Below are 15834 nucleotides of genomic sequence, written 5' to 3'. Positions count from 1 at the left end.
TAATAACAATGCACATTGCAATACTTATTAATAGCAAACTAAGGTAGCAATTAACTATATTATATAGCTATATCCTTAGTATTTCGAATAATTCATATTTTGTAAACTGTAAATGTATAAAAATGAACATATAATTGATATAAATATCAACAACGAAGTGCTCACAACTGGGCTTGTGATACCCACGGGGCATCGACCCAGTGGTGTAAATAGTTTTCAAAGGTACCAGGCTTATAATTTAGTACGCCAAACGCGCGGTTCGTCTACCTCGGATAAGAATATCGTTAGTACTTCAAATAATTCATATTTTATGAACTGTAAATGTTTAAAAATTACCATATAACTGATATTTATGTCAACACCAAAGTGCTTACTACTGGGCTTGGTGATACTATCGGGCACCTATTCAGGACTATCAACATCAAATAAATCACGAATAGTTAGGCAAGCGACACAATTTAACGCGTGATGCTTTGTAATAGTATTTTCATAGATAGTGCTGTAACCGCACAGACTCAGGCTACAGAAGAGTTGAACAATTATGCGTATACTGTCCTAAGTCAGAAAGCTGAAATGCATTTGATTTCCTTATATGTTTCTGCAGTGCTTGTTTTTCTTTTAATGTAAGCTGCATGGACACAATCTGACTCCAGGAAATGTAAGCAGCCCTGAGACAAACAGCATAAAACGACAGGTAGGCAGCCCTGAAAGAATAATTAATACGACACGAAACCAGTTCAGACCCAAACGGACTTTAAAGAAACGCGAACAATTCAGACACAAACAACCTCAAACGACACGTAACTGGATCAGACACACAGAGACTTAATTTAAAGGACACGTATACATATAACCAATTCACAAACAAACAAAAATAAAAGAAGAAGTAACCACAAACCAGTTCATACAAAAACAGACTAAAAGAATACGAAACCAGTTAAAACAAAAAAACGGAATTTAAGGACAAGTAACCAAATTAGACAAAAACAGACTTAAAAGACGCGTGCAAAGTTCAGACACAAACATACTTAAAGGCTGCGTAATCAGTTCAGAAACAAGTATACTGAGAAGATACGGCACCAATTAAGGCATAAACATACTAAAAGGACAATTCAAATACATACAAACTAAATAAATACACTATGAGACCATACAAACAGCCTTAAGGAAAAGTGTGATTAGTCCGGATTGGATGAATAGGCGAAATAGATATCAAACATGTTGTATTCAAGTCTAGAATTCAACGGTTTCGTGTGCAGTTCTACAAACATGTATATCAAATCTGTTTTCCCTTTACTGGTATGTTTTTACATAAGCCTGTTGTTTTTCAATTCATAATTTTTTTAGCTTTCTATACGGTCTTGAATTTCCTTGTTCATGAAAACCGTAAGGTATGCAGTGATATATATATAGTTGGTTGAATTGTTGTTTGGCCTCTGGAGGATACGTAACTCATTTGAAATCTTTCCGAATCTTTTGATGTTATAATATACTTATGTGCATGTGTCATACCCAATACGATCCCAAAATCATTTATCTAGTTAGCATATAGATTCTTTTAATAGATAATGTTTGTCGTTAAGTTTATATAGTTCAAGATTTCTGTATTTCTAAATATTTGGCCTTTGAATTGTACATACCCCATTTTGTTATTATTCACGTATGCAAAGGGAGGGTGTTGTGAAGAAAGACTGGTTGAGAAGAATATCTCGTAGATTTTTTAATCCGATAATAGAAAACAAGTATAAAAAATATAAAACTATGAAATAAAATATTTCCGATGTTCAAGAGACACAAGCCTGTCTTTTATCGGTTTTGTATCTTAAATTGTTTTTACAAGTTTGTAAGACTTCAAACTGCACTTAATTCAGATAAAATCGCAAGGACTGTTTGTATTACTGACTATGATCACAGGTATTGAAATTAACATAAATATAATTATACATACGAGGAATATTAATCTATTCACAACTGCATCGCACAGGCACTCGTCTCAGAATTATCCCCCTTTATACCTTTATATAACACAAGGTACTTAACTCGCGATTTAGAAAAATGTCATACGGTGACGAAACTCCATTAAAAATGCCGGGTCTCGGCTGTCAACCCCACTAAAACTTGTTATACCGTTAATCTAAATTGATTTATCTTCACAATAATGTATAACACGCCTACTGTTGTTGTCGGAATCATCCGTAGCAATCCTACCCAAGTATGTCAATCGTAATTATTTTGTCAACCTCAACAAAATTGGCAATACACGTCTCGCAGTAAATGATTAATTATAAAAAATTGTTTCAGAAAAAACTGTTAGTTTTCGTATGAATAGAACTTATCATCCAGTTAGTAAAATTGTATTAGATACCGTGAAAAAAATCTAACAAGTGTTATTTGTGGTATGTCTAATAAGTTACAAATTTTCCCATGACGTCAATGTCATTCAGAATCTCTCTTGACTTTACGTAGGAAATGAAACAAGATCAGATAATTCCGAGAATCATTTAGACTTTCCCATAAAATTGACCAATAGGAAACCGAGATATATAAGAAGACGTGACGCGTTTATTGCCAATTCTTCAGCGGTTTCCAAAATAATTACGATTGACATACCTGGGTAGGATGGCTACGGATGATTCCGACAACAAATGTAAGCATGGTATATACAATTGTAAAGATAAATCAATTTAGATTTAAGATATAGTAAGTTTTAGTGAGGTTGACAGCCTATAAAGTGGCATATAACGGAATTTCGTCACCACCTGACATTTTTTTTAAATGCAAGTTAAGTACCATGAGTTACATTAAGGTATATTGGAAATTTTTTTCTGATACAAGTGCCTGTGCTGCATCGCTAGTTCTAGGTATTTGATTATCTTATATTTCATATGTTACTTTTTAAAAGAAGAACATTTATATAACTTTTTCTAGTAGTCAAGCTTCCAAGTTAAATTTTATTGAATGTATAATGTTAAGCTTTGTAGTATTTTTGATTGATTAAAACGATTATAATCACTTCCGGTTCAAAGTGAATGAAAATAATGTTGCTAAGTTAACGTAAAGGAAAAATTGTACGATAACTGAATGATACATATAATTATCTGTTTCAAACTTAAATTTTCAACACGTGTTCTAAGCTCGTTCTAAGATAAAAAGAAAGAAATCAGGACGATGACTACACGTGTTGCAATTGTAAGTATTTATATGTAAAATATATACTTTCTTTTTGAATAGAACGTTTGTGTTTATATATAATATATCTACTTTCTTACGTGTGCACACAATAGCTGTTACATTTACATATTATTGATAGTTATCAGTTATTCCTACTTTCATAAAAATAATATGCTTGAAATAACACATTTATTCTAAGTGAAATACTATTTAATCTAGTTTCTTTTTAAAATCTAAAAATACGGCGAAATTCAATAATTATACATTAGAGCTGATATCGATTGTATGTATAATACACGTTTTGTAGTGCACAAATTATATATCAAATAAATCTTAAAACATAGGGAAATCATTTTCGGATCAGTGAAAATAGATATTTAAAAAACTACGTGTATATACGGTATTAATTACATTCGTTGTCTGAAAGTGTCTTTACATTGCCTTATAATCATGAACGTCATTAAACCTTCTAAGGATTTCCATTAAAATTCATATGTTGTTGCCATTTCCATTTCATTCATATAAAGAATCATAGGGTCATCGAGTTTTTGCTATGTATTTTACCAATTTGAAACTATGTTGGTAATGAAAAACGTTAAAAAAAGAGCTGTATGTCTCTGCAACGCGACGACACATTTTCGAAGCTTTGTAACTGTGATAGCAATAATTCTTTTACAAAGAATATCACTTACAAATATGAACAACTGAAAAAGAAAGTAATTTGATTATTCCGCATTAATTATTCATTATGGGGTTACTGAACGAAGATAAAGGAGTGCAAAGGTTTATTTCCTCAACCAGAGTTATGTGAGAGAAAACAAATGTAAGTGGAAAAAAAGAGGGACGAAAGATACCAGAGGGAGAGTCAAACTCATAGATAGAAAATAAACTGACAACGCCATGGCTAAAAATAAAAAGATAAACAGACAAATAGTAGACACATAATAGTACAGAAAACACAACATAGAAAACTAAAGACTAAAGACTAAGCAACACGAACCCCACCAAAAACTGGGGGTAATCTTAGGTACTCCGGAAGGGTAAGCAGATCCTGCTGCACATGTGGCACCCGTCTTGTTGCTCATATTATAACAAATCCGGTAAATAGTCTAATTCGGTAGGTCACATTCATAAAAGGGAAGGGGTTTGTAGTTACGACATAAGGAACATATCCGATATTATCTGTGGAACGGTTATTCCATAACGATCAACCACTCGTGATGGCGTCCGTAAAATTTACGAATGATTTCAACTTCAACATTTGAAACTCTTGGTTGAATAGTTTCCTTGTGAGAAGCAATCCTCTATCAACCAAATCATGATAGGAAATACAAGCCCAGGCATATCGTATCAATTGGTACCTTTAAAATATATTTGGTGTTTCCGAAGACAAACCCAAACATTAGAAGGGATTTATAGATGCTTAATGAGATTTATGAACAAAATATGATAGAAAAAGGTTAGCAAATATACAACAAGAGTAAACTTTACATAATGTAATGGGAACCTTAGTTTCCTAACAATATCTAAATTTATTAACGGCGAAAAAATGGTATAGAATTGAATGTTACACCAATCTACTGATTACTGAACTGATCATTATATATACACTATCTTGAAAAATTCATGATGGAATTGAATAAATAGAATTGTCCCATTGCATTTACAGGTGACAGGTGCAAATAAAGGAATAGGTTCTGCTATAGTTGAATCATTGTGCAAACAGTTTGATGGAGACGTCATCTTAACAGGTACTGATATAATAGGATAATGATATACATTATCAATGTTTCTTTTCGTGAATGGGGAATGTGTCAGAAAGATAACAAACCGACCATAGAGCAAACAACACCCGAAGGCCAACAATGGGTCTTCAATGCAGCGAGAAACTCCCGCACCCTGATGAGTCCTTCAGCTGGCCCCTTAACAAATATGTTACTATTTCAGTGATAATGGACGAAATACTAAACTCCGAATTATACACAAGAAACTAAAATTAAAAATCATACAAGGTTAACAAAGGTCAGAGGCTCCTGACTTGGGACAGGCGCAAACATGTTGCGGGGTTGAACATATCTCAACCTATGTCGACATTAGATGAATTTAGCTTAAATATGTGACATTTGAAATGGTCGATTACTATTATTCAGTTAAGTCACCATATCTTAAAGCACATATTAAAAAAATGTAATTGCTTTGATCACACTGTTTGGGTACAGATATATAAACTGTTGTGTTTATTTCTGAGTTTAGTATGACCTCCATTATCACTGCATTAGTATATATTTTAGTTTAGGGGCCAGCTGAAGTAAGCCTCCGTGTGCGGGAATTAGCTGAATTAAAGACCCATTAGTAGCCTTTGGCTGTTTTCTGCTCTTTAGTCGGGTTGTTGTCTCTTTGACACATTGCCCATTTCCATTGTCAATGTTATTGAATTAAAATGAGTGTAGTTAATATATATTATACAAAGGTAAAAACGTTAACGATTATTTTGTTCAAAACTATTGTTTTTGCTTCAATTTTGCCACCAACAACAGATCCGAATAAAATAAAATTGGGTGCTACTTTTCATAGTATTAGTATACAATAATGTGATACAAAAATAGATTTTCAGCATGAAAGTTAAACACAAACACTACAAACCTCTAAATATGTATTACACACTCACAGAAAGAATACAAAAAATTAAAGTTGAATGCTGTGCACACTCATCAAAATACATTAATATGACAGTTGTTATCCATTCGTTTGATGTGGTTGATCTTTTGATTTTGCCATTTGATTAGGGACTTTCCATTTTGAATTTCATCGGAGTTCAGTATTTTATGTGGTTTTACTTTTAAAGTCTACACTCAACAAATAAAGTGTAAACACAAAATAGTTGATAAGAACAAATATTTGCCTAGAATATCGTTTCTCTATTAATCTTCCTTGAAATACAGCAAACAACATTTGATTGTAGGGCTACAACTCGATGATTTCCAATCAACGGCTTAAGTATTTTGCTTGAATTCATAAGCTTCGTGCATTATTTGGAACAGTGTGTTTGTTGACTAATAAACCGTAACTTTCTGTACTGATCTTAATTGTATGTTTTTGTTTGTAATTTTCATAGTCCACAACCAGGAACATCGTCATTGATTGGCTGATATCATATCTGATCTTCCTTGTTTTTGTTTTCTTCTGGGGCCTTATTAGCCGTGTCTGTGTCACTATCCTGTAAACGCTGAGGTTGTGATTTCGAATCCTACACTGACGCTAGACTCCAAACTTAATTGACTAGGACTGTCAGTTTTAATACCAAAGGTCGATGGTTCTCTCCGGGCACTCCGGTTTCCTCCAACAATAACAAAACTGACCGCCACGAAATAGCACAATAGGGCCGAAAGTGGCGTTTGACAACATTCAATTAATCAATATTTGTTCTTTATTTTGTGATTAAAGAACTTGCTGTTGATAGCAGATCTTCGATAGTGTCTATTTAATTAATTCACAGCTTTTACAAACGCATGATGATTAATTATCAGACATCGACATGTTCTGAGATACCTGCCTACGGATTTCTGATCTATGTTGCCTTTAAACTGTATTTTGGTAATTTTGTTGGGTTGCTGTCTTAAGGATGGCAGTTATCTGAAATCTCCCATGCATGAAACTGATATTATATGGGGGGAAATCAGCGCTATACACTCAAGTGCATATAGTTGTTTTAAGCTATGCTTTTATAACTGATATTCGTGAAAATAATAGGAAGCTAACAATTCAAACACTGTAAATCTAATAGAGGATTAATTATAGAAATACTTGTAACAGTCTTTACATTTTACAGGTCGATCCGAGGAGAGATGTAAAGCTGCAGTAGCTCAACTACAGGAGAAAGGACTTTCACCTAAATACTATACTCTAGATATTGACGACTCGAGCTCAATCACCAAACTGAAAGAGTTTGTTAATGATAATTATGGAGGGATTGATATCTTGGTAAACAATGCTGGAATTTCAAATAAGGTATCTGTTTATAAAATACGTTCTTTATATGTTTTTGACAAAACGCGTCGTCAGGCCGCATTTTTTGAAGGTTGAATTTTTGAAATGCAAAACAGTAGATATTATGTTACATTGAGTAAATGCCATTGTTCAAGCATATACCTTAAAAGATCATGTTACACCTACAAAATATATCATGGGGCTTACAGAGCAACACATTAAACCAGGTTTAATCCACCATTGTCTAAAATTTTAAAATGCTTGTACTACGTCAGGAATATGACAGTTGCTGTCCTTTCTTTTGATGTGTTTTATTCTTTGATTTTGTCATTTGATTAGGGACTTTCTGTTTTGAATTTTCCTCGTAAGTTCAGTATTTTTGTGATTTTTCTTTTTTCTATCTGTTGAACCTATAGTTAACATATACAACTTTATTACTTGACAAACATTTCTTTGAAAAGCAGCATCCAACGCAAAATAAAGGTAAGCTCTTATTATCAAAACAGTAATAAAACAGTATATACATTATTATTACATAACTGCAAGCTATTGCGTTGAGACTGAGATGTATTGTAGTCAATTTCATAGATCATTTTACACCTACAAAATATATAATGAGGCTTACAGAGTAACGCATTTAACACTGTCTCGGACATTGTATTAAATCTGCTTTATAACTACACAATTTACAGAATATAAGTGTGTTGTTGAAATATATCTTCTTGGCGTATTTTTTTCAGGTAGGAACTATTGGCGAGCGGGCTACAACGACATGTGGGACAAATTACTTTGGTACCTTGAATGTTTGTAATACTTTGTTTCCTCTTCTTAAGCCACATGCTAGGTAATTATAAAGCCAAGAACGCCTTTGTGTTTTATAAGCAGTGTCATGCAGAGTCGGATTTGATTGCCTGCCCCCCCCCCCCCCTGGATGGAGCTACATTCATGGGTAATCCATCATATTTACATACTCAATTCAAAACTTTGTCTAGTTTCAGAGCCTACACCCATCTCCTTTTTTTGTATTCCTGGTTCCATATATGTCCTGTTCACGTAATAAGGAAGAAGTCAAGGGGAAATCAAAACACAAAACACAAAAAAAAGGACAGAAAATAGCATATAAACAAAATAAAACGTAATGGCAAATATTATTGAAAATGTGAGAAGACCCGGGTGAAGGTCAGGAAATTGGAATTCGAAAAGATCAGACATTTACCTCGATAAAAAATATGGATTTCGAACCTTTTAAAAGGTTATTGCAAAGGTCTGTTAATGTGCACAGGTATATCAGACAACTATTTTAAAAGCTGCGTATGTAATCAGTATCATACGCTTTTTGGTATATTTGATTTGTTATAGGTAATCATGTGTGGTGAAAACTTTATAAACATTAACTGTATTCAATTTAAAATACTAGTATGCACACTTTACAGGGTAGTTAATGTGTCCAGCATGGCTTCGCAAGAAGCAATTAGTAAGTGCAGTGAAGAGATGAGATCAAAGTTCAAACAGCCAAACATAACTATGGATGAATTGACTGCATTAATTCAACAATTTATTGAGTAGGTATTGTAGTACGACTTGTTAGAAGAAATCAATTATAATGATGGTTTGAGGTACGGTATTGTTAACCCGCATCTCTTTTTATGTTGTAATGAGCTCGCATGTACCTCTTCATCATTTGTGATAGATTCAATATTATCTCTAGGATTAATGCATATTTGAAAATTCAGATTATTGCTTTAAATTCATTCAATATTTTTATAAAGGATTCACCGAAAAGCAGCAAATACAAATTTTCTAGTCTTTGTTTGGTTTGATATGACTTAAGGTCTAACCTACAACACTCACCATTCTTGTGATTGGCTGAAGTCGTTTTGTTTATTAGCCCATATACATAATTTTGTCATGTGACCGTGACGTCATCAACGTTTTTTCATGATTAACCCCGGTTTAAAATGGGTTTAGGAATTAAATACTAAGAAATGACTGTAATATTTTTTTCTGCCTATTCGAAATAAAATAACAAATGTGGTAAACACTTTAAATAACCCGCTATTGACGATCGGGCTACAAGACAAAAAATATATTACAGTCATTCCTTGAATAAATTACAAAAAACATGCAACAGCTTCAAGTTTGCTTCATTTAAAAACAGTAATAGACTAATGTATTTATCGATATTTAATAGTTTCGTCTATGTATTTGAACTCCTTAAAATGCATTATATTGGCAGTTCTGTACAAATGTTAATTAAATGATTTTTTTTGTACAGACACTTGAAGCCTCACTATCTCTTAGGGGGAATCACCACATAATTTATGAAAGAAAAGCCACGGATCCGATTAGCCACGGATCTGATTTTGTCATATGTTTTGAGTGTTATATAAGTCATTTTTATGTATGTTGTTTTTTTTTTCATTTTGAATATTGGATATAAAAAAAGTTCCCCAGATCGGCAACGCCCCCATTCATTCTATTCATTATGTATTTCGTCAGTATTACTCGATGAAACTCGCAATTTGGATTTCTTTCTAATTATAGAAAATGCAGTGTTCAAAGAATCTCACGTATCGTTGTTTAGTTGATGATAGATTTGATTTAGTGTGTTGTATAATCGGGAAAGATTTTAACGGTGACTAAGTTTGCTTTTTACCGTAAAATCTGCATGCCGAACATTTTTCTTTAAAAATGCTATATCAGTCGGAAACACCGCTACTATGTGGCGATGGCTCATCAGACACAATTTAAGACATTTGACATGCAGTAATTGGTTCCAGCAGAGAATCTAACTGTACTCTCAGTTTAAATACTAGCCAGATTTATATCAGGTTACATTTTCCTATATGATAAGAAATGGCCACAATATAATTGCTTTCACAATCTTTTTATTATTTTCCAACACAAAAGATATATTTGTTGTATTCATATTTTATTGGAAGCTGTGTTGAGCGTGTAATTGTTATACAAGTGGTTATTAATTTTGATTTCAAGACGATTTGTTAATATACTAATCTGCATTCGGTTGCTAAGGAAATAAATTGTACATTATTTTAGTGCTGCACAAAATGATGACCATGAAAAACAAGGATTCTTTTTGAAGCCTTATGGAATGTCAAAACTTGGAGTGACTGTTATGACGTTCATTCAACAAAGATTATTAAACTCAGATCCTAGGGAAGATATTATCGTTAATGCTGTAAGTCTTCCATGATAAATGATTTCTCTGATATATAAAGTGTACAAAAAGTTTTTTTCAAATAAAACATGAAATATGTTCAGATATTTAAATAATTTTTAGATAACTATATTTGAAAACTAAGTGATTGCCATATAGATTCAGACAAAACAGTTTACTGTTCACACTTATTCAAAAGTGCAATACATACCAGACTTAAATCATTATTTCATCACAAAAATGAATTTATTCTTCCCTTTTCTGTGTTAAAATTTTGATATGTACGTTTTAACCTTCCTGTAAATGCATTTGTTTGATTCTAGTTGATTAATTCATTTTAGTATATGAAGTCTTATTGAATAAATAAATGTTTTAATGAATTTTACCAAGACCCTTATTCCGGTAGTTAATTTTATCACATACACTAGTTGTTATTAGTCCAAAGAGGATATAAACTACACTGAAATGATATGAACTGTACGTATACTGACTTCTGACTTGCCAAATTGAACACAAGTTGAACTGAACAATTTGAAAGACATTTTGTTCCTAAAGTGTATCTTATTCTTCATTTTATTGTTTATTAACAACAGTAGTACACGATGTAGATCATTAATTATTAACTAATGCAAATTAGTGAGTGATTATCTTTTCAACGATTGTAACTCTCAAGTAAGACAAAATAAAAACAAATACAAAATCATACTGAGATTTTTAAACGTGATCTTTTAAGTTGACAAGAACCTGCCAAAATGCTGAAGAGTTAACGGTTGATATTCGAAATCATCAGAATAGAAACTTGTCACTGTGAAATTGCAAAATTCTTTAATCGTCATCACTGGTACAATTTTTTTCTATGTATCAAACTAAAGGAAACAACTTGTATTTGATTTTGATTTTTTTTTCTTTATAGTGTTGTCCTGGCTATGTTGCAACAGATATGACATTACATAAAGGCCCAAAGACAATAACGCAAGGTAACACATACGCATTGTTTATGTTACAGTTATGACTAGATTATGAATATTCAAATTTTCAACAACGAAAAAACAAAACAATTTCACATTTTGATACATGTTTATTTTCGTTATTTTCTATTTCGTTGTATTGAAGAAAGGTATAAACTCCAATATTGTCCCAAACCCATTTAAGGTTCATGTGGACCCTATGGCTAAAATGGCCGTATTTTCACCTCAAAATTTACTCTGAGTACAGACAAACCTGCGCATCTGTAAAAAAATTTAGGCATAGCATGCCCTAGATAAATAAATTTCAAATATGGTTTATGTTTTAGAAAAATAAAAACTTACCAGGATTTTTCCGTGCACTTTTTTTCATTCCTCCAGAAGGTGCCAAAATAAACTAAGTTGGGAAACAGGTTTGAGAACTTCCCCACAGGTAATAATTGAAGTGAGCTGTATTGCTTGACATGGACATGAGATGGACAATAGATACCTGACAATAATTGGTTATTTAAACTGTGTACCTGAGTGGACCATATCAAGGTAAACTCAACTGTTTGTTAATTTTATCATCTTCTGCAGGGACGGAAAAAAGTGTACTGCAAAATCCAGTTAAGTTATGAATTTTCTAAATCATACAATGCATTTGAATTCTATTTATCTAGGGCATGCTATGCCTTAAAACTTTTCCAGATGCACAGGTTTGCCTGTACTCAGAGTAAATTTTGAGGTGAAATACGGCCATTTTAGCCATAGGGTCCACATGAACCTTAAATATATATATAATCAATATTATACAAACAGACAAATACAAATGGTATAACATAAGGAGATGTGGTATGATTGCTAATAAGACAACCATCCTACTAAAATGTAGTAATAATAGGCCGGGAAGACAGAAACCTTAGGCAAAACATTCGATATATAACGATTTGGCAATATTTGAGGTATATGAATACAACATTGCAACGGAACATATCTGTGTAAAGAAAGATATAAAGTTTTGAATGTGTCTCTCATTTGAATTGTTTCACACTTGTTATTCGCCTTCTTACATAGCTTTCTTTGCAAAGTTAATCAATGCTTAATTTGTTTTTGTTGTTGTTTTGTTTGTATATAAATCAGTCTGTTATTTGTATGCCCCACCTACAAAAGTAGAGGGGCATTATGTTTTCTAGTCCGTGGCTCCGTTCGTCCGTCTGTCCCGCTACAGGTTAAAGTTTTTGGTGAAGGTAGTTTTTGATGAAGTTGAAGTCCAATCATCTTGAAACTAAGTACAAAGTTCCCTATGACAGTCATGATCTTTCTAATTTTAATGCCAAATTAGAGTTTTTTCCCCAATTTAACGGCCAACTGAACATAGAAAAGGATAGTGCGAGTGAGGCATCCGTGTACTATGGACACATTCTTGTTTTCGTTTAAATTGGTTTACACTGGTAGTTTTAATACCCTTTGGTCGTCATAGAATACTGTCTGCATGGTAACCTAGAGTTAATTATAGTAATGACATTAAACCTTCGATAGAGAATTGTCTCATTGGCAATCATATTATGACATTCCACCCTTATTCGCTAGGTTACTGTCGTGTCGACTAGTATTTATATCTTTTACAGATATGATGAACCATATGGTAAAAAAAAATATAAATTAATTGAACTAGAAAGTTAAAAATGATTTTTATATCAAGTAAATGTTTGGACGAATCAATTACGCTGACAATTGGTGTATTTTGCCGTTTTTGTTCTCTTTTGCGGTATTAGCCTTACCCTTGGCTTACTATCGTCAGTTTCTATGTTTTTCAAGTATCCTGACAGAAACTCAATATCCCCGCCGACATAGCTGGAACAAAGGTTTGCATTTCTGTTACTGTCGATGATATTTTGGAAATAACTATTCCGCATACAAACTCCTGTAGCACAGACCAAAAGTGTTCCTGATTACGATTATTTGTTTCATTTTTCTTGTCAAGAAAAACCTTCTTCTGCACAAACATTCTCGTTTAACGGCATTTCCATTTCTATTTGTACAAACAGCTTGTAGCGTCATGATGCTAACGTCTGTACTTTTGCGAACAAACACACTTTAGAGTATCGCGGCATCGGACTTTAGCGTGTTATATTAAATAGCAATGACCATCGCATTTTAGCGTATCAAACCATCGCACTTTACCGTAGGCCATCGCACTTTAGCCTGACCAACGCGTTTTAGCATTCCTATCGTACTTTACAGTATTACAAATATTTCCCCAGAAAGCATTTTCCAAGACTTTGTCAAAATGAAGATTTTACTATGCATTTTTCAAAAATACAATAAAAAGTACGGGTAACCGTGATTTTTTTTAAGCTACAAGTTGTGCAAAATTGCCCAAATTAAAAATGAAAAGATAGTTTTTACAATATCATTTAAGGAAATAACAAAAAAAAAATGGTTTCACCGAACTTTTTTTCTTACTACAAGTAAATATTACATTTTTGCTATCATTCCACTATAATGATTTTACTAAGAGTTATTTCCCCTTAAATGGGTAACTTGAAAAAATTATTCTAAAAACACAAGTATTTGCTATTTGTTCAAACAGTTTAGATAACGGAATAAATCACTTACTTTTTTTTATAAAATAAACAGTCGTACAAATACATTGGAAATCACTCCAAATTTTCAGATTTGGGCAAATAACTAGACCGATTGAGTACTGCGATTGTACAATCCAAGATGGCGGTATACCATGAATCTAACTTAACAAATGACGTCTAGCATTTACTGAAATTAAAACAAATCATTCACCAAAAAGGTGAAATACAAAATACAAGTATTTGTCAAGGTCAAACACATAATTTAAACAAGATTGTTTTCTCTTTTAGGAGCCGATACGCCCGTGTACTTGGCATTACTACCGCCAGGAACTTCAAGTCCTAAAGGAGATTTTGTGTCGGAACGAACAATTGAGAATTGGGGATAAAAGTGAAAAAACAAAAACGTTTTGTATTGTATGAGCTTGTTGTTTAGTTATTTATATAATTTAGATCTGTTGATATTGGTTTCATGTCATTTGAGAAGTTTAACATTTTAAAACAAATTGATATAAATCTTTTATATATTTTACATACGCTCGGAAAGGCAATAAAATATACATTATTCAGTAAATATTGAATGTTTTAACCATAAGATTTGTGTCTTCGGTTTTACTAAAACTGTCACTACAGCTCGTTACTCAACTTCGATGTAATGGTTTGATAACTGTGTACTAGATGTCAGTTTGGAATCATAATTACTTCTTTTATATAGCTTATCAAAACAAAATTACAAAATATTTTTGGCATGGTGTATTAATAAAAATTCTTTAGTCATATTATAGACTTTATTGTCTTCGATGCATGATTCTTTTTTATACGACCGCAAAAATTGAAAATTTTTTGGTCGTATATTGGTATCACGTTGGCGTCGTCGTCGTCGTCGTCCGAAGACATTTGGTTTTCGCACTCTAACTTTAGTTAAAGTAAAAAGAAATCTATGAAATTTAAACACAAGGTTTATGACCATAAAAGTAAGGTTAGAACTGATTTTGGGAGTTTTATTCCCAACAGGTTAGGAATAAGGGGGCCAAAAACAGGTCCCAAATAAGCATTTTTCTTGGTTTTTGCACAATAACTTTAGTATAAGTTAATAGAAATCTATGAAATTTTAACACAATGTTTATGACCACAAAAAGAAGGTTTTGATTGATTTTGGGAGTTTTGGTCCCAACGAGTTAGGGCCCAAAAGGGTCCAAAATTAAACTAAGCTTTATTTTAACAAAAATTTAATTCTTGGGGTTCTTTCATATGCTGAAACTAAATATGTACCTAGATTTTTGATTATGGGCCCAGTTTTCAAGTTGTTCCAAAATTATTATATTAAGTATTGTGCAATAGCAAGAAATTTTCAATTGCACAGTATTCCGCAATAGCAAGAAATCTACAATTGCACAGTATTGTGCAATAGCAAGAAATTTTTAATTGCACAGTATTGCGCAATAGCAATAAATCTTCAATTGCACGGTATTGTGCAATAGCAAGAAATCTTCAATTGCAAAGTATTGCGCAATAGTAAGACATATCTAATTGCACAATATTGCGCAATAGCAAGAAATTTTCAATTGCACAGTTTTGCGCAATAGCAAGAAATATTCAATTGCACAGTATTGTCCCGTCTTCAAATTGGTCTACATTAAAGTCCAAAGGGTCAAAAATTAAACTTTGTTTGATTTCAACAAAAATTGAATATATGGGGTTCTTCAATATGCTGAATATAACCATGTATTTAGATTTTTAATAATTGGACCCGGTTATCCAATTGTTCCACACTAAGGTCTAAAGGGTCTAAAATTGAACATTATTTGATTTCATCAAAAATTGAATTCTTGGGGTTCTATGATATGCTGAATCTAACCATGTATTTAGATTTTGGATATTGGACCATAATAGATAGATGTCCAATTAAATGTTTTTAAGATTTTAAGTTTAAGTTCTCAGACCACATTCATTCTGTATCAGAAAC

General features: G+C 32.5%; 1 protein-coding gene across 1 annotated transcript; it reads left to right on the top strand.

Annotated features, from left to right (window-relative positions):
* Window positions 1-3002: 3002 nt before the first annotated feature.
* Window positions 3003-14457, top strand: LOC139501864 (carbonyl reductase [NADPH] 3-like). Its single transcript, XM_071291088.1, has 8 exons — window positions 3003-3189; window positions 4841-4922; window positions 7001-7179; window positions 7899-8002; window positions 8592-8720; window positions 10216-10357; window positions 11250-11313; window positions 14160-14457. Exons 1-8 carry the CDS (start codon window positions 3169-3171, stop codon window positions 14255-14257), a joined length of 819 nt encoding a protein of 272 aa, XP_071147189.1. The 5' UTR covers window positions 3003-3168; the 3' UTR covers window positions 14258-14457.
* The last annotated feature ends 1377 nt before the right edge of the window (window positions 14458-15834 follow it).

The sequence above is a fragment of the Mytilus edulis genome, chromosome 13 (assembly GCF_963676685.1).
Source record: "Mytilus edulis chromosome 13, xbMytEdul2.2, whole genome shotgun sequence".
Taxonomy (NCBI): Eukaryota; Metazoa; Mollusca; class Bivalvia; order Mytilida; family Mytilidae; genus Mytilus; species Mytilus edulis.
Note: the sequence above shows the minus strand (reverse complement) of the source record. Positions and strands in the feature narration are given on the sequence as shown.